This window comes from Alexandromys fortis, unplaced genomic scaffold (genome assembly GCF_014885135.2).
Source record: "Alexandromys fortis isolate MF-2015 unplaced genomic scaffold, M_Fortis_MF-2015_v1.1 scaffold_23, whole genome shotgun sequence".
Lineage (NCBI taxonomy): Eukaryota > Metazoa > Chordata > Mammalia > Rodentia > Cricetidae > Alexandromys > Alexandromys fortis.
The window spans coordinates 12,596,691-12,619,972 of NW_026067907.1; the positions used below are offsets into that span (position 1 = coordinate 12,596,691).

The 23,282-nt window shown below is 47.4% G+C and overlaps 1 protein-coding gene across 1 annotated transcript; it reads right to left on the reverse strand.

Annotated features, from left to right (window-relative positions):
- Nucleotides 1-1,206: 1,206 nt before the first annotated feature.
- LOC126497768 (sperm motility kinase 2B-like) lies at nt 1,207-2,727 on the reverse strand. The gene has a single exon (XM_050135944.1). It carries the CDS (start codon nt 2,725-2,727, stop codon nt 1,207-1,209), a length of 1,521 nt encoding a protein of 506 aa, XP_049991901.1.
- Nucleotides 2,728-23,282: the final 20,555 nt, after the last annotated feature.

Here is a 23,282-nt window from a genome sequence, read left to right on the forward strand (position 1 = left end):
CACTGTCCAGCACCCCCACTGTCCAGCACCCCCACTGCCCAGCACCCCCACTGTCCAGCACCCACACTGTCCAGCACCCCCACTGTCCCAGCACCTCAGCTGCAGGGGTTGACGCTCTCATGTCACCTGCGTGTGCTTAGGTAGGACACATTGCAGTCATCAGCGTGGAGAGGGTGCTCCTCATCAGGAACGTAGTGGCTGCTTGTCCCCAATGCCTGTTTCCCAAGGAACAGTTCAGTCCTAGGAATATCCCTGTGTCTCCCATGAATACTGGTGTTCAATTAAAGCAAACATTTTCCTAATCAGTTGGTGCACGGTGTCTGGCTCCAGGAGTAGCAGTTCCCCTAGAGACACCACAGGGTCAGCTGCTGCTCTGTGTCTCTTCTTGGCTCCGCGTGTCTGAAATCACCTTCTGTGTCTACTCAGGACAATAGAATATTTCCAGATGACACTGGGAAAGACAAAAGATCATTTGTTCTGGGCAAAGGAAATAATGGAATAGGCTAAATCACTTCTTAGAATACTGCCTTGGGCTTAGATTTGCCTTACAATATCATGTCCCTTTTTCTACTCTCTAGTTGAAATCTCTGATAGACATCTTTTAGAAATGTTTCCTTTAAAAATCTGTGCATCACTGGGTCTTAGGAACAAAGGCACGATTAGCATGTGAAAGGCTGTGCACGCATGCAGGAGGACCAGCGGTCCTTAGTAACCAGTCAGTCACGCATGCAGGAGGACCAGCGGTCCTTAGTAACCAGCCAGCTCTGTGCCAGGATGCTTAGTGGACATGGCTGGTTATCAGTTTTGAGGCTTAGGGGATGGGATGTTGCTTTTGAAAACTTAAGGTTGTTCTGCAGCTCTTGCGATTGATTGCCACATGGGCTAGGGCTGGAAGGACCTGGAAGGATCCGTGAACCCACTATCCTTCAGTTCTCATCTTGTGGGAGCTGTTGGCTTTGGGAGGAGGTGGAGTCCAGGTGAAGAGAGGGGTTCACATCACTAGTATTGAGTCCAGGGTGTGAAGAGGAGAAACACAGAAGCAGGGAGAGGCTTGGGATGGAAAAGAATGTACTTAGAGAAGGCAGGAATTCTGCTGAAGGGTGGTGGGGGATGTGGAAGTCAGTAATGGAGGAGGGACCTGGAAGGACAAAGCACAACGATACCTGGGCCATGCCTGCTCCTTGTTCTCCAGACTCTCCTGGTGCCTCATTTCTGAGGGAAGACTCTGTTCTGCCCTCGGCGAGGTTTCTTCCTTGAAGAAAAGCAGCAACACAGTCCTGTCAGGGCGCTTCCCATCCTCCTTGTCCATCCTTTCATGCCCCTGGGCTGGCCCTGTCTGTGGGTGGGCTTGCCCTCTGCTGAGCAGCCGTGGGAGCTTAAGTCTTCTGTGTTTCCCCTGCTGCTGCACCTTGAGTAAATGCAGGGAGCACTCTTGGTGCGTTGGTGGGTTTGATCGGGTGTGGACGACCTCTGGAGCGGCCTGCAGAGAGGGAGAGCAGACCCAGTGGGACATCTGCTTCCTCTCTGACCCGCCTGCTGGCCATAGGCAGGCACATGACCATAAGTGGCTGGCCCTCTGAGTAATGTGCCAAGGGTCGGCTCACTTCCCCTCCTCCTCAGTTCTAGAGGAAAAGCAGCAGGATCTTCAAGGGAAGGAAGTGGAGTCACCCCTGGATTCATGGGCTGAGCCCGGGTTGTACAGCCATGCCCCTGGAGAGCCTGCCCTTGCAGTAAGCAATAGGATGCCATAGTCTGATTGTATTTTCTTTGACGTAATGAATCTTTGATATCCTTGGCTTGGAACCCCATATATTCCATGGCTTCTACAATTGCCGGGTCAGGCAAGCTGGGGACCATTTTCTCACAGTGATTGGGTGAAGCCTCCAAGTCTTCCCTGAGCCAGGGGTGTGTCATCACCTCAGTCACTGTGGGCCTAAACTTGGGGTTGACTGTCATTAAGTGGCTAAGCAGGTCCTGGAGTTCTTCTGACAAGTTAGAGGGGACAGTATACTTCCCTGACACAACCTGTCTTCGCAGTTCTGGTACCGTGACAGCATCAAATGGGACCTTCCCGACTACCATGAAGTATAAGACGACTCCCACGGTCCATATGTCAATCTTGGGGCCATCATATAGCTTGCCAAGGAAGAGTTCAGGGGCCCCAAAGGAGTAAGCGCCACAGTGCCGGTCCAGCCTTTGCCCAGGTTTGACTTGTGTGCCGAGGCCAAAGTCGATGATTTTGACTTTTCCGTTCCCATCCAGCATGATATTGTCTGGTTTCAGGTCCCGATGGACTATTCCAAGTTCATGGCAGTAGCTCACACCTGCTAGTATTTGCCTGAATATCCCCCGGGCCTCGTCCTCCTGCAGGCGACCAGTTTTTCGGATGTATTGATAAAGCTGTTGTCCCTCGGCCAGCTCCATGATGAGGTATATTCTCTTCTCAGACTCAATCACTTGGAGGAGTGAGATGATGTTGGGGTGGTTGACCATCATCATGATATCTACCTCAGACATGATTGGGTGACACCAGTTCTTCTTTTTGTGAAGCACTTTGACAGCCACGGGGGTACCTGTGAGGCGGTGGTGGGCCAGCTGGACCTTGGCGTTGCTCCCCTGGCCGATGGTCCTCAGGACTCTGTATTGAGACTGGAAGCATTCCTCTTCAAAAAGACTAGACACTGGGCTGGACTTTGGGGACCCCCCCTCCTCACTGGGTGAAGTCATTGTAGCTAAGATTGCTGCAAATGCTACCTAAAAACAGACAAAGAAAAGAAGAAAAGGAGGATGAAATAAAGCATAGTAAAACCTAGAAAAATAAAATAAGTATAATGAAAAGATGTGAGAGAAAAGAGCTAAAATCAAAAGCGAAGTCTAAGGGACTCTCTACTTGGGACACCCGGTGACCACACTGGGCTGGTACTGGGGCAGTGATGTTCATTCTCCTTCCAATCCTCCGTTACAGCATTTCCAGTTGCATCCCCAGCCCTGCAGCAAAGGCTGCAAGTGCCTCTTTCCTCCCACTCTACCTGTTCCCTGGGAACTCACTGGATGCTGCTGTGCACTCAGCTTTACCCCTCCTTACCTGATACCTAGAAACACAAACACTTTCTACCTGGGACTTCCCCCCACCCCACCCCACCCCACCCCGGCAGGGATTCTGGTAATTAGACTTCCTGTTCTCCAGGGTGGCCTGGTAAGGCCTTGCTTACCGGTGCCCCACCTCCCACCCCAACTCCCTTCACTGGAGAACCAGGGTCCCCATCCCTTTCATCCTTGTCTCTCCGCATTATTTTTTGCCTTACTGCAATCTGTTTGCAGGGTCCCCTTTCCTACCACATCTCAAACTCACTGGGGTGATGTGGGATTCTCCTCTGTATACTATGTGTCTTATTTTACCATTGGTTATTAAAGGAGCTGTTCCGGCCAATGGCTTAGTGGAGTGAAATCAAGAGGGAAATCCAGAGATGTAGAGAGAAAGTAGGCGGAGTCAGGGAGAGGCCATGTAGCTTCCAAAGACAGACACCCCAGAACCTTACCAGGAGGTCACAGTCTCATGGTGATACACAGATTAATAAAAAATGGGTTAATTTAAGATATAAGGGTTAGTTAATGAGAAGCCTGAGCTAATAGTCCAAACAGTGTAATAATCGATATAGTTTCTATGTAATTATTTGGGTTTGAGTGGTCAGGAAACAAACAAAGAGTCTCTGCCAACACTGGGGACTCTGACTTTTGGGGTGTCCAGGATCCCCTTAGCTCTTTGCTGAAGACCCTTTCAGCCTTTCTCTGTAGCCCACCTTTATTCTTCTCAGGGATCCCCCAATCTGCAGCAGCACACTCTACCAGGAAGTCCACAGGTATCACACATTCCCAAGGTCTAGAGAGAGCCTCAGACACCAAGGGACAGAACCCACCCAACAACAACTAGATCATGTACCCAAACCTAGAATCACCCCAATCATCCTAGGCCAGCGCTTTAGACAGCAGCCCGAACACAAGCATCAACAGTCAAAACAATATGCTTCCTCCAGAACCCAGCAGTCGTGTAATAGACTCTGTGAAATGCTTGGACCTAAGGACTTACAATAACAATTATGAATATGTCTAAGGACCTTCAAGAGGACATTAATAAATCCCTAATGAAGCCTGTGAAACTCAAACAGGGGAATGAAATAATGAACACAGTTCAAATTATGAAAGTGCAAATAGAGTCACTTAAAAAAACCCTAAAACTGAGATAAAGCTGGAAATGAAAAATTTAAGAAGTCCAGCAAAAACCTCAGCAGTAAGCTTCACCAACAGTTTACAAGACATGGAAGAGAGTATCTCAGGTGTTGAAGACAAGGGGAGAGAAATGTATCCCTTTGTTAAAGAAAATGACTCAAAAAATCCAGGTAAAAACCATCCAGGGAATCTGGGACAGCACAAAAAGACAGAAATCTATGAATAATGGGGATAAAGGGAAGAAACCTGGGTCAACACAATCACAGAAGGGAAGTTCCCCACCTAAAGAAGCATGTGGAACACCAAATACACAGTACCAGAAAAGAATTTCCGCAGAACACACTAAACATACAGAACAAAGAAGGAATATTAAAAGCTGCAAGGGGAAAAGATCAAGTAACACATAAAGGCGGACCCATTAGAATAACACCCAACTTTGCAACAGAAACTCTAGAAAAATTAGAGAGATCTTGTATTAACTACTTAGCAGCACATCTGAAAGCTCTAGAGTCTATAACAAAAAGAAGGAGAAACACCCAAAAAGGTAGGTGACAAGAAACAATCAAACTCAAGGCTGAAATTAATAAAATATAAACAATACAAAGAATCAGTGAAATAAAGTGTTGGTTCTTTGAGAAAATCAGTAAGACTGATAAACCCTTAGCCAACTTAAGGAAAGGTAGAGAGGGAAGATCCAAATTAATTAATAAAATTAGAGATGAAAAGGGGGGCAGATCTGTTTGTACATTGTGAAGATTTGTTACTCGGATTGGTTTAATAAAAGGATGGCTGACCAGTAGCTAGACAGGATGTATAGGTGGCACAATCAAGCACAGAAGACTCTGGAAGAAGAGGGAAGAGTCAGAGGAGCCACCAGCCACACACGGAGGAAACAGGATATGTACAAGATGAGGTAACAAGCCATGAGTCATGTGGTAGAACTTAGATAATAAATATGAGTTAATTTAAGTTTTAACAGTTAGTTAGTAATAAGCCTGAGCTATTGGCTGAGCATTTATAATTAATATTGAGTCTCTGTGTTGGTTATTTGGGAACTGGTGGGTGGGAAAGAAAAGTCCACCTACAACAGATACCAAGGATATTCAGAGAATACTTAAAAAAAATCTGTATTCTACCAAACTGGAAAAGCCTAAAAGAAATTGATACATTTCTTTATACAGTCTACCAAAGTAAAAGTAAGACCAGGTTAGCAATTTAAATGAACATAATAATCCCTAATGAAATAGAAGCAATGATTAAGAGTCTCCCAAACAAAAATAACTCAGGACCAGATAGATTCAGCTCAGAATTCTACCAGACTTTCAAAGAAGAATTAATGCCAATACTTCTCAAATTATTCCACAAAATAGAAACAGAAGGAATAGTGCCTATTTCTTTCTACAAGGCCACAATAATTCTGATATCTAAACCACACAAAGACTCAGCAAAAAAGAAAATTGCATACCAATTTCCCTTATGAACATACATGCAAAATAGTCTCAATAAAATATTTGCAAACCAAATTCAAGAATACATCAAAAACGTTATCCACCATGACTTCATTCCAGAGGTGCAGGGATGGTTCAATACACATTAAAAAATAAAATGTGCTGGGTGGTGGTGGTACACGCCTTTAATCCCAGCACTCAGGAAGCAGAGGCAGGCAGATCTCTGTGAGTTTGAAGCCAACATGGTCTACAGAGTGAGTTCCAGGGCAGGCTCCAAAGCTACTAAGAGAAAGCCTGTCTCAGAACCCCCACCCTCCAAAAGCAAAAATAATAAAAATAAAAACTCATAGAAAATTCTTAACAAAACTCCAAAATAAAAATAAAAGTAAAAAAGCCAAACATACAAATCTAGGCACGAGAGCTGGAGACATTGCTCAGTGGTAAGGTTATAAGAGCATTGACTGCTCTTCCTGAGGACTCAGATCCAATTCCCAGCACCCACAGGCCAGCTTACAGTCATCTGTAACTCCACTTCCTGGGGACTCATGCCCTCCTGGGGTACCAGGCACACATGTGGTGCACAGACATGCGCACAGACCAAGTATCTGTCCACATTAAAACAAATGAAAAACCAACCAAACAAAGCAAAACAGGGCAACAAACAAACCCACACAATTAATGGCTGGGGAGGTAGTTCAGAAGGGAACTGGATGACCATGTAGGAACAGGGCCGAATTCAATCTCTTGATCTCACACTTTAAAAAGCCAGATTAGCCACACAGACTTTTAATCTGAGACTGTGGGGTTGGCACAGCAGATCCCTGGCAGTTACCGGCAAGCCGGTCTAGACGCTTGACCAGCTCCAGCCAGTGAGAGACTCTGCCTCAAAATGGGTAAGATGGATGCCTACCTTAGAGACAGCAGCTGGGCTGACCTCTGACCTCCACAGGTCAGACTCTGACTCTTCTGCATAGAGGTGCCCCTACCATCGTGGGCACACACACACACACACACACACACACACACACTTGAACCTATGTATATAGTTTCACACACATACATACACAAGATATACACTCACAGATGTACACACTAAAGTGAACCTATACACACACAGAAGCCACACACACAAGCAAACCTGTAAACACACACCTACACACACTGACACATACACACATACATAGCACACATAAAAACCAACAAAAAAACCACACACAACCTCGCTAGAAACAATAAAGTCGCCCAGGGCACCACTCCACAGCGCCTCTCAATTCACCCAGAGAATCCAGGCGGGGCCACAGGTCACACCTGCTGGTAGAACCCTCACAATGGCTCCTGGTGAGGTCATAGCAGGACCTGCCCTGACACGGCTGGGCAGGACGCAAAGGTTCTGGCTCAGGCGGGCTATGGAGACTGGCCTTAGGCCTTGAGGAACCAAAGCCTGTAGGATGCCTTGAGGTCCTCAGGTCTCTGGTTTGAAGGTCTGCGGTGCCTTTTCTTTGAGTTCTGACAGATGGGCCTCAAACCTATGCAACAACTTGACATTTCAGAAGTTTGGTTCCTAACCTGACCCAGCAGGGAAGACACTGCTCCCACAATTCCCCAGGAGGCTGCTAGGTTCTCATCAAACCCAGAGACAGGGCTGCTGGGACAGGTGAACCTGAGTTCCCGGAACCCACACCAAAGCTGGGTGTAGCAACACGAACCCATAAGCTCACATCCCTGGGTGGGGGTGGGAGGTAGAGAGGAGAACCCTGGGGACTCATGGGACAGGTGGTCGGGAGGGCAAGTGTCTCGACGGAAAAGGTGAGGGCCAGTTCTGAGGATGGCCTGTGACAGCACGTGTACATAGGGCGTGTTTGCACACTCAGGCACATAAGCGGGTGTGCACACACACGCAAGTACATACATACAGGTTGACAGGATGTATAGAAAACGTGACCCAAGTCCATGCCATGTGCAAGGCTCACCTGTGTGAGCAAAGGTCCGAAGGAGGAACAGGCATGTGTGAGGACCAGGTGCTCTGTGCACACTGTGACCAGAAGGAACCAGGCAGCTGTGCAGACGCAGACGACATAGACTGTGAACCAGAGTCGGGTCACAGGACCCAGGGTGCTGTGTCATTCCTGAACACCCAGTGCAGCCGGAAGCTGACTATTACGCACTGATGGGATCAAGCCCTGGAAGAGCCTTGGCTTTTCAGAAGTGCTGTGCACAGTGCAGTGTCTGCCGCTCTCCTTCTGAGGACTCTCTTCTGGGGCTTGAGTCACCCTGTAGAGGAGCTACATGTCTGCAGACACTAAACCTGGGAGGAAAGGGTCTCATCCTTGGGGATCATTGCCATGTCTGAGAGTGGATAAGGAAAGAAACAAAGGGAACCCTGCCAGCCCTGGCCGCTGTGGCCCAGCCTCTGACTTTGTAGCTGAGTGCTAAGTGCTCCGGAGTCCACACTGGCCTGAGTCAGTCATCTCAAGTTCAGGGCCCTGCCTCCTGGTTCATAGCATCAGTCACAGGACAGTTTCAGGCCAGGGGAGCTGTGGACACCGTCTGCATTGTCAGCATTTGACGGGGTCTGTTGAGCCTTAGAGAAAGCAAGGGCTGCAAAGTCATCAGAGCAGCACTGGGCTGGGACTGAAGTCCTAGGTCTTCTCTCTCCTCAGTCCAAGGGATGCTAATCCTCAGCTAACTCCAGACTCTCTGGTCTTCCAGCTCTGTGGGTGCTGCAATGCATTAGCTCTCCCGGTACCCCACTTCTCAGGAAGACTCTCCTTAGGGATCCCACACAGCACAGCTCTCATTCATAAAGGGAGTGAATTTCCTAAGCACTGGAGAGGTCTGGAGGATGGGAACCACCCCAGGTGACATTCCAAAACCTGTCCTGGGCAGGGAGTAGGCTTGGGAACTGATGCTTGCTGTGTGTGTGGGTGACAGGAACGATCGGTCTTCCCAGGGATGATGCAGAGTGCTTCACACAGCCCTGTGTTTGGTGTGTCCACAGGTTTGACGGCCGCACTCGGCCAGGTGCCGTTTTCCATCCCTCCTCTGTCTAGAGAACCGGGCAGCGACTCTGTCTCCCTGCAAATGGAGACCAACCAGGAGCTGCATAAGGGCACGGGCTGGAAGAAGCAGGGGGAGTCGAGGCTCTGAGGAGAGCTTAACATGGTTAACAGCTCAGAGTGTCACAGGTTGGGGATGCTTGCCCAGCCCCCATGGCAGAGGCCTTTATCCAGGTGTCAAGAGAACATTTCTCCAAGCAGCTGTGCAGGGCAGCCCCGACTCAGGGACCCAGAGGACTGACACACATGCGTTAAGGGATAAACACAGGGCTGGCATGTGGTTGGTTATTGGTTGGTATAAGACGGTGGAAGGGCGTGTCCGAGACCCATGGGACAGCAGTTTTTCCTTCCTTGACTCTGTTTTATGAGCTTCTCTTTACCTCTGGAAGAAGGGAGGCCTGGAAGAAGTCTCTCTGTGAATAGAGGCAAGGCTGGCTGGACCACGGCTCCTCCTCTCCATTCTCGTCCTGCTGGGGGCTTGGAGCTGTGGGCAGGAACATTCTGGTCTCCATTTATTTCTCCAGTCATCTCATTGGCTCAGTGTCCCGACTGCAGCTGTTTGTCCAGGGCGTGTGTCTGTCTGTCTGTCAGTAGGTTCCACACTGTTCTGTAAGCATCCGTGGTACCTGTCATCTCCCGAGCACGTGTTGCGTGCTTGTCATCCGTTGGCGTTCCCTTGCATTTTAGAGGACACTGATACCTCCAAATTTATGGAATTCGCATTTAATGTAGAATCAGCCATCATGTTCAGATTTAATCATTTATATTTATATACTTTCCAACTTTTGCCATTTATTTTGCTGGGAAGTGGACGTTTTACTTCATTTCTGCAGAGGGAGGCAGAGCTCAGCCCTGGAGACTCCCTGGCTTGTTGGAAGGGCTGGCAACCAGGCTGCCTCCCTGAGTCTCAGGTGTGTGGGAGGCCCTGTGCCCTTTGCTCTGTGCCCTGTGCAGGGCTGACCTCACACATTAACGGGAACGGTTGCTACTCTCCCGTGGAAGCGTGCCTAGGTTCCCTCCCCAGCTTTCTGACTTTTCAAGCACCGCACATGACTTTCATGCTCTGGAGACTGTGGGGCCAGGAGCCTCTAGACTGTGTGCTGATCTGAGAGACGCTGTTTGCAGAGTGCTGTGACGTCATGCCACTGAGGGGCTTGCGAGACTGTGAGTGGTATCACACCCTATGGACAGGGTCCTGCCGTGTTACCCCACGGATGTAATACTTTCTTCTTCACGGGTTGGTCCAATATCTCAGAGCCTCCCTCGGAGCCGGCTATTTCCCAAGGGTAGGTCCCCTATTCTGAATTCTGAGAACCCTCTAAAGCCCGCTCACAGGAGAGCTCTGAGTTCGGTGCAGGTTTCTGAGTGTCGTATCCTGGCTGGACAGTTTACTCTCCTGAGGCCTTCCCTGGTCCTGACAGGATTTTCCCAAGGGGCACTGGATGCTCAGGGGAACTATGTGTGTTGGCCCCCGTGTTTCAGCCCAGGAGGGCAGTAGAGCCCTGCGGGGCAGAGGTTTTTGAATTCATGGACCTGGCACTACCAAGTTGATATTTAGGTCCGGGTCAGTCCTTACCTGACTACAACCTGAGTCATAGCATGGAGACCCAGGACAGTTGTCTTCAAAGATCTGCTTCATGTAGACACAACACCCCCACCTTCATTTCGCCAGGCAGAGAGCACAGCAAAGGGCCAGGAGGGCAGAGGACTCTCAGGGGGTGGACCTGGCATGTCCAAACGCATTGGGCAGCATAGCAGACAGCTGCCTTTATGTAGGAAAGAACACGGGGCACAAGATCACATCCACTTCTCAGTGTGTGGACATCAGAGTTAGGCTAAGATGCTGCACACGTGTGAGCAAAGCATCACCCTAAGCTAGTGCAAGTCAAGGCCTTCCTGCCACCCCTCTCTCATGGATCTGGGCCAGAGCAGCCCATCTCACCAGGACCCAAGCATCCTGGGAATCTGGGTGTACAGTTCATTTCTGCTGACATATGAATGTACTTTGCTTCCACATGGCCAGCTGGGAGAAGGGACTGAGAGAGGCAAGAGGATGAAGCCCTGCAAGTAGCTGCTTGGTGCCACCAAGGGCCCTGGAGAAGGGGCAATGGAGCAGGAGCCCTGGAGAAGGGGCAATAGGGCAGGAACCTTGGGGCAGGGGCAATGGGGCAGGAGCCCTGAAGAAGGGGCAATGGGGCAGGAGCCCTGGGGCAGGGGAAATAGGGCAGGAACCCTGGGGTAGGTGCAATGGGGAAGACACCCAAGTTGGAATGCTGGAACAGGCAAACCAGGACCTGTGTACTGGGACAGGTGCATATTTGCTTCATGCAGCTGCTAACAAGAGCAGAGAAGCAGTGGCTGCCACCCACAAAGGGGATGCTGCAAGTTCAAGGGGATGCTGCAAGTTCCTTGAAAGAATTCTGTAGCTCCCAACTGAGAAGTTGTGCATACCACAGATGGCATGTTTGAGATGAGCAGAGTCCAAGAGGGCTGGCTTGGGGAACAGCCAAAGAAAACATAAATGAAGGGCAAACAAGTGGGCCAGCCATCTCAAAGGGACTCTGTGTAACTGGAGGTTTCTCTCCTGCCTGCCAGTTCCCAATAACCACTCTGAGGTTTAATATTAATTACAAAGTGTTTGACCTATTAGCTCAGGCTTATTATTAACCAGCTCTTGCAACTTAAATTAAGCTTTTTCTATTATTCTATATTTTACCACAAGGCTCATGTTTGTTACCTCACGTCTTTTTTCTCCAACATCTGCTCACGTCTCCCCGACTCTGCCCATTTTCTCTCTGTATCTGTTTGGATTTCATGCCTGGCTCTATTCTGCCTGGCTATTGGCCAAATCAGATTCTTTATTAACCAATGGTAACAAAACATATTCACAGCATACAGAGAGACATCCCACATCAACTTTGCTCACAAGAACAGGACAGAAGGAAGCTGATTACTTCAGGTCACTTTGCAGAGATGAAAAGAGGGACTTTTCTTCTCATGACTGCCTGGTCATTCCATGAAGGTCAGGTCACCACTTCATCCCCTCTCTCCCATGAGGGAAGTCAGCTTCCATCTGTAAGAAGAGAGTCACAGCAGCACCTCCTGGTGGTGACAGTGAGGATTGCAGCAGTGGATAGGTTAATGGCCCAGAGTGCCAGTCATGGGCAGTCCTCATCAGCACCTGCTGCACCATCTGTTCTCTGTGACACAGGAGAAACCTAATTGATGTGGAATTCTCCTTGTATACTGTAAATGTTTTTGTTACCATTGATAATGAATAGAGCTGCTTTGGCCTACAGCAGGGCAGAATAGAGCAAGGTGGGAATTCCAAGCAGATAGAAGAGGAAAGAAGGCAAAGTCAGGGAGATGCCAAGTAGCTTCCAAAGGAGAAAGACGCTGGTACTTTACCTGGTAAGCCACAACCTGGTGGCAAAACACAGAATAATAGAAATGGGTTAATTTAAGATGTAAGAGTTATTTAATAAGAAGCCTGAGCTAATTGGCCAAGCAATGTTTTAATTAATACCATTTCTGTGTGATTATTTCAGGTCTGGGCAGCCAGGAATGAATGAGCAGTCTCTGCCTACACCTACCTGGGAAGCTGTCAACTGTGGAACGTGAACCTCTCCCCAGGGGATTTGGAATAGCATGCCTGGGCTGCAGGTCAGACAAGGTCTGGGTTAGGAAAGCTGTGGGCATAATGAGTGTCCTTGATGCTGGACTTAGACTCAGTGAGGGGCTCAGATGACCTGGCTGTCTTCACACCTCCCAGCGTGGTTTGTGTTCCTCAGGCACAGCCTTACAGACAAGGCAGTGGTGGCACACACCTTTTATCCCAGCACTAGGGAAGATTATAAGACAGGAGGAGATAGGTCTCAGCTCTGAGATTCTTGGAGGCGGGATCACCATTTTGGACTGAGGTAGATGTAAGACCCAGTGACTGACTGTTTTGCTTTTGTGATCCTCAGGCAAACTTTATTTATTAAAATTCAAATGAGCCGGGCGATGGTGGCGCACGCCTTTAATCCCAGCACTCGGGAGGCAGAGGCAGGCGGATCTCTGTGAGTTTGAGACCAGCCTGGTCTACAAGAGCTAGTTCCAGGACAGGCTCCAAAGCCACAGAGAAACCCTGTCTCGAAAAACCAAAAAAAAAATAAAATTCAAATGAAATGCCACTTTAGGGCTCACTCTATGTTTCTGCAACATAAACAAAGACAGTGACATTTTCTCTTAACGATTCAGAAACCAATTTGATTGTTCGGCTGTCCTTCTTCCAAGTGTCCAGCAGAGGGCACTCCGCACCTACAGTATATGACAAGTGGGTCCGCATCCTCCCAAGAGGCGCCCTGGCTAAGGTAGCGGTTGGCATCCAGGACAAGGCCTAGGCAGTTGTCCTCAGCAGGTGACAAGCTCACTGGGTTTCTGAGCTATAGGGGAAAATCCCCCACAGTAGCAAACTGGCATCCCCCCTCCTACTTTTCCCCCTCCACTTCATCTCTTCCTCAATCTCCCCTCTCTTTTCCTTCTTGCTCCTCCTTTCCATCCTTCACCCCTGTTCAGAAGTCCAGGGCCCTTAAAGCTATGGGGAGCTGCAAACGGAGACTGTGCTTTTGTTTCTTGGCTGCCCAGACCCAAAATAATCACAGAGAAACTATATTAATTACAACACTGCTTGGCTGGTGGCCCAGGTATATTTCTAGCTAGCTCTTACATCTTAAACGAACCCATTTCTATTAGTCTATGCATTGGCACGTGGCCGTGGTGTTGCCTCATTTTTCACACGTCTTGTTCCCTCGGCAGCTACATGGTGTCTGCTTGACTTTGCCTACTCTCTGTCTCTGCTCGGATATTCAGCCTGGCTTTACTCTGCTCGGATATTCAGCCTGGCTTTACTCTGCTCGGATATTCAGCCTGGCTTTACTCTGCTGAGCCACTGTCCAAAGCAGCTTCTTTATTCCCAATGCTAATAAAACATATCCACAGCATACAGAGGAAAATCCCTCATCAGGGAGTCTGTGACATAGGTTTGAATTTAATCTCAGTACCGAGACCAGCTGGACAACTGGTTTTAACCATCAAACTATGAAATGCTGGAAAACATTAATGATTTTGAATAGAGGAGACACAAACTAAATCCCAAAGCAAATAAAGGGAGAGGGGTTTCAGTTTTTATTATACAAGTGGAAGTGCTCTGGGTGAGGAGAAAGTCAAGCACAAACATCAAAGTAGAATGGATTTATAACACAAATAGCAACATCTACAGCGCTGAAATAGCAACATATACAGCTTTGAAATAGCAACATCTACAATGTGGAAATAGCAACATGTACAATGCTGAAATAGCAACATCTACAGCGCTGAAATAGCAACATATACAATGTGGAAATAGCAACATCTACAATGCCAAAATAGAACATGTACAATGCCGAAATAGCAACATGTACAGCCTTGAAATAGCAACATACACATCTCTGCAATAGCAGTCAACAGGGGAGAGGAGCTGAAGACCAGAGAGGAATGCAAAGTGATGTTTTCCCAAAGAAAAACAGCATTGGCCACTGGACACCGAGACAGGGTCAGCCAGTGGGCACTGACTGTGGGAATGTGCTCGGCCACACTACGTTAGGATTTCTATCCCAGTGCTGTGCTGTCCACGCTCGCCCAGCAATCCACAGTAACTTGAAATGTGCCCTGTGTCACAAAGATGGATGTGGACTGCTGTGCTTGCGCCCTCTGGGGAGGAGGAGTTGATAAGATGGTTAATGTTGACGGTCAGCGTGGATGGATGAAGAACAGCCTAGGAGACTAATGAGATATGCCTGTGGGCCTGGAGTGCGGGTCTTTCCCGAGATCGTGTGGGTGATGACCTCATCAGCCATTCTAGCATCTGTGCTTCGTAGCCCACAGACCACCTGGGGCTGAGGATGCTACACATGGAATCTGGAAAATCAAAAAGTCCTGAAAATGATATGAGAATTTTTTATTTTTTTTCATAACCTGATTCCCTGGTTCTCTCTCGAGTATGAAGTTTGTAGATGATGATGTCATGCCACAATGTCAAAAGGTTGTGAAGAATGATCGGTAAAAACTCAGAAAGAGAAACTGGGGTTCAACCTGAAGGTCTGAAAAGCAAAACAGCCAGTCACTGGCTCTTACCTCTACCTCAGTAAGAAATGGAGATCCTGCCTCCAAGAAACCTCAGAATGGGACTGCATCTGAGAGCTGTCTCCTCCCATTTTACATTCCTCTCTAGTTCTGGCATTAAAGACACGCACCACTGGCATTAAAGGCATGCACCACCCGGTTTCTATGGCAACTAGTGTGGCTACTGAGTTTATAGGTGTGTGTCATCACTGCCTGGTCTGTAAGGCTGACCAGTGGGGCTGTTTTATTCTCTGATCTTCAGGCAGGCTTTATTTATTAAAATACAAATGAAATGCCACTACAAGGTTGAATGTGCCTGAATCCATTGATGGATTCAGATTTCGAATGGACTCTTGGGAGAGGTGTCCTGGTGGAAGAGGTGGGTGGCTAGAAGCTTAACCATGAAGTACCTCTCTTGCCTGTCTCACACAATTTCCTGCCCACCCTTGCATGAGCATCCTAGCCACACATCCCCACCGCCTTAAATTCCTGCTTTGCGTCAGGCACACAGCGATGGAGCTGACTAACCTGAGCCTGGAACCACAAGCCAGGAGAACTCCTCATTCCTGGAGCTGTCCTGTTAGGTTTCTGCTGCAGAGACAGGAATCTGGCTCACCCACTTGGCAGTCACTGCTAAAATTATGCTGCATTTGCCCTTTGGCCTGGCAGCTGTACCCTTGGCACAGAGACTGCCCTCCAGTATTGGTTTAGATGACAAGAAGAGACCTAGAACCTCACAGCAGTGGGCTCCATCCCTGACCTGGAGCCACTTTGGTGAGCGTGGCCCAGCCCTAGCGCTAGTGGAGGTGGGGGGAAAAAGTTGGCTTTCTTTCAGAACGTGCTTACATTCAGCATGAGCGGAGGTCAAAGAGTGACAGCAAAACATATCATTCAGAGAGAGAGAGAGAGAGAGAGAGAGAGAGAGAGAGAGAGAGAGAGGATTTCAAATGTTTCTGGGAGTAGGGGTCTCATTTCTCCACAGCTGCCTCAGGGACTGTCTTTTCTGTTTATGCTCCCCCAGACACACTTGCCCATGCAACATACACACACACACACACAGCCACCCATGCAACATATATACACACACCTGCCCATACAACACACACATACCATGCAACATACACACATACACACACTCATGCAACATACACACACACACGCATAGACACACAGATACATATCTATGAACACACACAGACACATGCCTATGCAGACACTCTGATACACACACACATATACATGCACCTGCATACACATGCACGCACGTACACATGCATGCATGCACCACCAACAGCAGTAGCAGCAGCACTCTGGGAGCACACACAGAGTAGGGCACCTTCTCTCAACATGTTTGTGGGTTTCGTACCTTTAAATATTTTTTTAATTTAATTTTTGAGATAGAATCTCACTATGTATCCCAGACTGACCTGTATGTAACTCAATACAGACCAGGCTGGCTTTGAACTCATAGAGATCCACCTGCCTTGGCTTAGAGTCTGGGATTAAAGGCATGCTGAATGCCAAGGGGTTCACATCTTACAACGTGAGTTGCTCTGCTGTGTCTGAAGTGGCAATCACTGAGCTTCTGGGCCAGGGTAGACCGTGTGCAGAGCACTGGGGGAGGGGGTATCTCCTTTCCAGAAAGCTCCCTAGTCTAGGAGGAGGGCCGGCTCTATTTAGTGTCGCATTCTGGAATGTTTGCAGCTATTGGGTCCAGATTCAGTGCTGAAACCTGGTCCATGTTCCGAAGCACCCACTGAAGTGTCACTCAGGGAAGGATCTTCTCCAGGCCTGAGTTTGCTGCCATAAATTTAGATCTTATCAGCTCTACTCCCTAACAAGGCTTTAAGAGACGTGAAAACAAGATTTGCTTTGTCCTGATTGGTTGAGGGGCATTTTATGGACAGAGGTACAGGAGAGTCTAGCCCTTTATTTCCTTGAGGACAGGCTGAAGTCTCTGGTGACTCTTGGCCTGGGTATTTTATAAGATGTCCAGCTTCCACAGCGGCTAGCCGATCCAGGCTTCAGCTTCCTGCCTGACTGCTGGGGTGTGTGCTGTCTGCCGCTACCCAGGGCCATGAAAGGGACCAGATGAGAGTTCACTCCGACAGGCCAAGCTGTCTTTTCCTATCCAGGTTGGTAACACCATGTGCCAGAACGGACCATGAGATATACAAGGAAACCCACTTTAAGAGCTTTTATTAATAAAGATGAAAGAAGGGGGTGCACAGGCCTGTCTGAAAGAAATGCGGCTAAAGAGAACGTGAGGTAGGAACATCCGCTTTTTAGAGGTAGTTCAGCGCATGCGCATAGGGGCTTATGTAACCATGCAGATGTACAGCTTGGTTATGTTGCGCATGTGCATAGATTTCATAGGCTGGAAAGCCCTAGGGTGACCTGGGCGTTTGCCGGAATGCTGATGGTGCTTGCGTGGCCGTGGTACCCGGGAAATGGAAGCACCGAGGGTGACTATGCATTTTGCCTAAGTGCTCCTGACTGTGGGACCCCAGATCGGGTGGAAATGAGGACACGGATCCTGTGCCTCTCCTCAGCTCTAGGCTTCTAGGGTGACAGGGAAGGAAATTCACACATCTTATACAAAAAAGAATCGTGTTTTGTTAGCCACAAGTTTCTGCCCGGGGAATGGAATTCCTAAGGCAGGGTTCTCTGTTGGCCATGATCGTCTTTAGCTATTAATAATTTGCCAGAATACTGTTATTAGAATAATTTTTATATTTTACAAGAATTTTGAGTACTTTTGTGTACAGTAATTCAAGCTGGGAATGGACTGGATGACAGAGAGTAAACTAATTTATACTGCTGGGGACCTGGGTATAAGTAGGGACTTTTCTGGGGAGGGTAGGCAGATTTCACAGGAGACATTTTCTCTGTCTCTTTCCCATAGACCAGTGTGTGGCTCCCTTGTGCCTTTTCCTTGAATTGGTTAAATCCTGTGGAATCCACAGTTCCTCACTCCACAACCCTGGGGACTCAGGACTAGATTTACCTGGCCCTTGCCATAGTTGCCTTTTCTAGCCCTGAAGACGAGTGTGGCCACTAGGACCATCACTCAGTTTTGAGGTCTCCCCTGGAGCTCTGCCGTTTGTTCTTGGCTCAGGAGCGGGAACTCGGTGCAGACTCCAGGCAAGGAAGATGCTTCACCGGGGTCCTGAATGACACACCCAGTCTCTCTGCTCATTTCCACCCTTCCCAAGCCCGTCATGGTGACACCTCCTTGTCTTCATTTCCACCCGTGTTGGGTCCTTAGCTGCCGAGCCTCACCTCTGTGAAGCCCTCCTAGTGGTAATTCCAATATGCGTTGTTGTGTTATGTGAATACAACTGCCTTCACTAAGCTAAAAAACGCCAACATCCCTCGAGAGGCACCGGCAACTCCGCTGCTGCTTTGCTGTCTGTGGAAGGGATTTCAGAGGAAGAGAGGAAGAGACCGTGAAGCTGCTGTCTGAGCTTGGTCTTGCAGAGACAGATGAACTCATGCTTGAATATCATCCCAACATTTACCATTTAAAAAATCAAGTTAGACATGAAACCTCTTCGTGAGCTCCTGTTTTTAGGCCAAGGAATCCAGGTAGGGTACGGACTAAATGAAAGGTCAGAAAAGGGCAGTGTGCTGTGGATGCTCCACCTTCCTCCCTGGAGCAGGCTCAGCTGAGTACTGACTTGAAGGATCGTTTTAGATGGGGTCCGCATTCTTGGGGCTGTGGTGACTTGGGAAGAATGGGTGGGTCCTGGAGCAGTGTTGCTAGAAATGGGATCCTGGGGTGGGTGTAGTGGCATTTCAATTATATTTTAATAAATTTTAATAAATAAAGACTGCCTGAAGATCTGAGAGTAAAACAGTCCCACTGGTGGGCCTTACAGACCAGGTTATGGTAACACACACCTTTAATCCCAGTAGTCATACTAGTTGCCATAGAAACTGGGTGGTGCATGCCTTTGACGGTGATGTATGTCTTTAATCCCAGCCCTAGATTATAAGACAGGAAGACAGCTCTCAACACAGTCTCATTGTGAGATTCCTGGAGGCAGGATCGCCGTTTCAGACTGAGGTCGAGGTAAGAGTCAGTGCTGGCTGTTTTGCTTTTCAGATCTTTAGGTTGAGCACCAATTTCTGACCCTGAGTTTTCATTTAATCCCGCTTCAGTGGTGTTTAAAGGGTGAGGTCTGCCTGCCCACTGGGTAGAGCTACCCTAGGGTGTGGGGTAAGCTGCAGACCACCCACTGGGTCCATCAGTATCCTCATGGACTCTTAAAGGAAACGCTTCTGACCTCTAATGCTGAAGGATCAGTTTCATTTTAACCGATTGTTGAAGTGTGGGTGTCAGGGCTGTGTCCCGCCACCCAGCCGCCCGCATGGCTAGCTTTATACCCGAAATAATTACACGGAAACTGTATTCTTTTAAACACTGCTTGGCCCATTAGTTCCACCCTCTTATTGGCTAGCTCTTATATATCGATCTAACCCATTTCTAATATCCCTGTAACACCACGGTGTGTCTTACCAGGGACGATCTTAACCTACGTCTGTGTCCAGGAGGAGAATCATCGCGACTCCTTGACTCAGCTTCTTTCTCCCAGCATTCTGTTCTGTTTACCCCGCCTACCTAATTTTATGTCCTATTAAAGGGCCAAGGCAGTCTCTTTATTTAACCAATGAAATTAACACAAAACAGAAGACTCTCCCCCATCAACCTATTAGGGGGGCAGTTCTCTTGAACACTTTAGTCTGTCAGCCAGGACATGAATTTGACCTTTCAATCAGGAATGCATTAACTATTCCTAGAAGCTCCCTGCAGATACTGGAGAAACCCTGTGCTTGTGGCTTTCCTAGAGATACCGTCTCTAATTATAAGACATGAAGGTCATGGCAGCTTTCCCTTATGTGATACAAATTGGGGATGCTATTCAGGAGAATTCACAGTCCAGTTCAGACTAAACTGAAGGCCAATGTGTATCAACTGCTCAAGTCTAGATTGGGTGGGATATACGTGTCAGTGGGGCACATGTATCTCCTGGCATGTATCTACTTAGTGAGACATGTGTCTCCAGTGAGATGTATGTCTAACGGGGTCCGGGGACACATATCCAATTAGACATGTTTGTCTAGAGGGCATATCTACCCATGGGGACATCTGTATCCAGTGGGGGTGCCTCTGTCTCATCAATGTGTGTGTCTGTAGGACACCCCATGTTCAGTGGGATGACTGTGTCTAGTGGCCATATCTCCACAGTGGGGCAGGATCTCACTTGGTAGTCCAGGCTGCTCTCACCATGTGGCTCAGCCTGGCCTCAATCCTCTAATGATTCTCATCCCTCAGTTAATGGGGTTGGGGGGGCCAGCTGATGTAGCAGGTAGGAGTCTCCTCTTTGGAAATTGGTTTAAGAGTATTTCCATTTCTTTTAATGATTCTGCCAATTCCGTTCCTTAGCTCCTTCCTTTCCTGCCTGGATTTTCTGTTGAATGTTATCGCTTCATTGATGGTCATGCAGTAGGTTCCAGTGATGGGGAGCCACCACGTGTCTGTAGGGGTTGATAGGTGATGATGATGGTGGCCATAGAGCCCACATGCATGGGCCCTCGGAGGAGGGGACCCCTGTCCCTCCATCTCAGTCATGAAGCTGATAACTGAGGCAGATTTGGAGTCGGGGACTGGGCCTGAGTCTGGTGGGGTTGGCAGGAAAACCATGCTGGAATCTGCCATGTGGCCTTCCCAGCTCTGATGTGGGAATGATTTCTTACTAATAAAGAAACTGCCTTGGCCCATTTTATTGGATAGAAAATTAGGTAGGCGGAGTATACAGAAGAGAATTCTGGGAGAAAGAAGGTTAGAGGAAGAGTCGCCATGATGCTCCCGCTCCAGACAGATGCAGGTTAAGATCCTCTCTGGTAAGCCAACTCATGGGCTACACAGAATATTAGAAATGGGTTAGAACAATATGTAAGAGCTAGCCAATAAGAAACTGGACCTAGCCGGGCCAGGCAGTGTTTGAAAGAATACGGTTTCCGTGTAATTATTTCTGGGTATAAACTAGCCATGCGGGCGGCCAGGTGCCGGGGACGCAGCCCTGCCGCTCCTATTTCAACAGATGGCGCCCAGACGTGATGGGCTAAATCCACTTAAAAACCTGAGAAGGCTTAAAAATAAGGGAAACAGAGTTTAACACAGATTTTTGCTGTTTTGTTGGTGGCATGCTGTAGAGAGATTCCTGATTCAGCAACAGCAGCAGAGAAAAAAAGCTGCGTCATTTTAAAGCGCGGCTTCCTGGTGCTATGCTGCCAGCGTGAACTCTGGCTTTAAAGCATTTCAAGGCTTTTATGGGACTGGATGTTTCTGTTCCCACTTGGGATCGGAGGAGATTGCTCTGAGACCTGCCGATGGCTCAGCGTTCCCTGCCTACACCTGGGCAGATGGCGGAATCAGGCTTAGGCAGGCGGAAGAGCATGGCGGATTCCTGCTGCCATACAGAGACGCGTTTTCAGACTGCGCAGTGCTCTGCGTGTCAGATTTGGCTGTAACTTGGATAAAAAGAGTTTCTGTGCTGCACACTCAGTCTCAAAATTAAATTGCTGATTGCGGCTCCAATGTAAACTGCTGTTTGCCTGTAACTGTGCTCAGCTCAAAAGCACCAAATGACTCTGAGGCAGGAGCGGCTGCTCCTTGCTGAACTGTGCTGATCTCAGGCAGGAACTACCGTAATTACCTTAAAACCGTGCAGTTAAGGTTTAGACTGGGCAGGACACAGGCAGTACCGTATTACCTATACATGGTGCAACTTAAGTTTTTAAGAAATGCTTAACATTTTAAGAAATGCTCCTGGATAATAAAAAAAAAAATACAGATTCACAGTAAAACAGATTCAGACACCGTTGGATGAATGTACGTAGGCTTGGGGAAAAAAAGAGAATATAAAGAATAAAGTTAATGTCTTAAAAAGAAAAAGGGTAAAGTCTTTAAAGAGACAGAGTACAGAAGTACAGATAGTTATAGATTAAGAGAAATAAAGAAAAATAAGCCACGTAAAAATGAAAAATTCACAGAGAGTCTGGATTATGTACATTGTGTTTTCTTTAAAATTTTTGACTGTGAAGGAGCTAAGTACAAAGAGACATTTTATTATATGGGCTGCTAAGCTGAACCTGCACATATGTTCTAAAGGTATCTTGACTTCAAAATTTGGATCTAAGGATATGATGCTTTGGAGAGGGTCTTCTTTTGTTTCCACAGAGGATGTGACCCTATGGATTGCATCTATCCCGGTATGGTATGATAGACCACGCCCTCCTGAAAGGTTGCTGTGAACACCCTCAAAAAATTACTTCACTCAACTGCCAACCGAGATGAACCTGACACACAGGTTACACCCTAAATGATCTGATTAACAGTGCCCCCATTCAGCAGGAAGCAGTTTGGAGAGAAAAAACTACGCCCATGTTCCCAAATATTGTTTATAAATGTTCTTTTACATTTAAAGGGGGATATGATATAGATATGAATAATTTGCATTGGTATGGATTTTAAGGTCAATTTTGTTATATGTATATGTATTTTTGAACTTGATTAAGGTATTGTGATTATGTAGTTCACTTAAAATGTAATGTATAATTAGGAAATATAGGTTGTTAATGGATAATCATTGCTAATAGTTAAGCTTGTAGTCATGTTAGTTAGATTTTCTAGATATATAGAGATATATTTCAATTAGATAGGCATTCTTCATATCTTTCAAAGACTGCAGAATATGGCATTTAAAATATTTTAATAACTTAGGACTTTTCATGACAAGGAGACACGTCTGCTCCTGGCAGCACCAGCTACTTCAAGAGGAAGATGGGCATCGAAGAGGATCCTTATGGAGTTGGATAGTCATTTGGGCAAGAAACTGCTCTTGCCTGGACTGTTGCATAAACTGGACACAGAGAACCCTCAGAGAGAGGACTGCTGAACTTGCCTAAAGGTGAGATGGTCTTTCGGGGTTCCTGATTCATGAAAGAGTCTACAAGACATTCTACAGAACACAGCAGAAAGTGACTGAACTGTCTTTAAAATTTCCTGCTTCATGGAAATGTATCTGGATACCATGGGCCTGTAGGCCGAAGATGGATGCCCCAACGGTACAGAGGAACTTTGGGTGACTGTCCAGGCAGCGAGATGTCTCTGTCATTTCTAGAGTTTTCTTATTTCTTGTTTACTTAGATAATATTATATCCTTCTGGAGTCTTTGATGGAGTTGAAGAATAAATAGTTATAGTTTTCCTTAGTTATGATAAGAGATAAAATAGATATAAATATTGTAACTGTAATTCTTACTTGATAACTGTTTTGTTATATGTAATTTTACTATGCTAAAGTTAAAGCCTTTCTTTTTTGTTTAAACGGAAAAAGGGG

Coding starts and splice junctions, on each gene's coding strand:
- LOC126497768 (XM_050135944.1), bottom strand. CDS start 2,727: ATGACTTCACCCAGTGAGGAGGGGGGGTCCCCAAAGTCCAGCCCAGTG.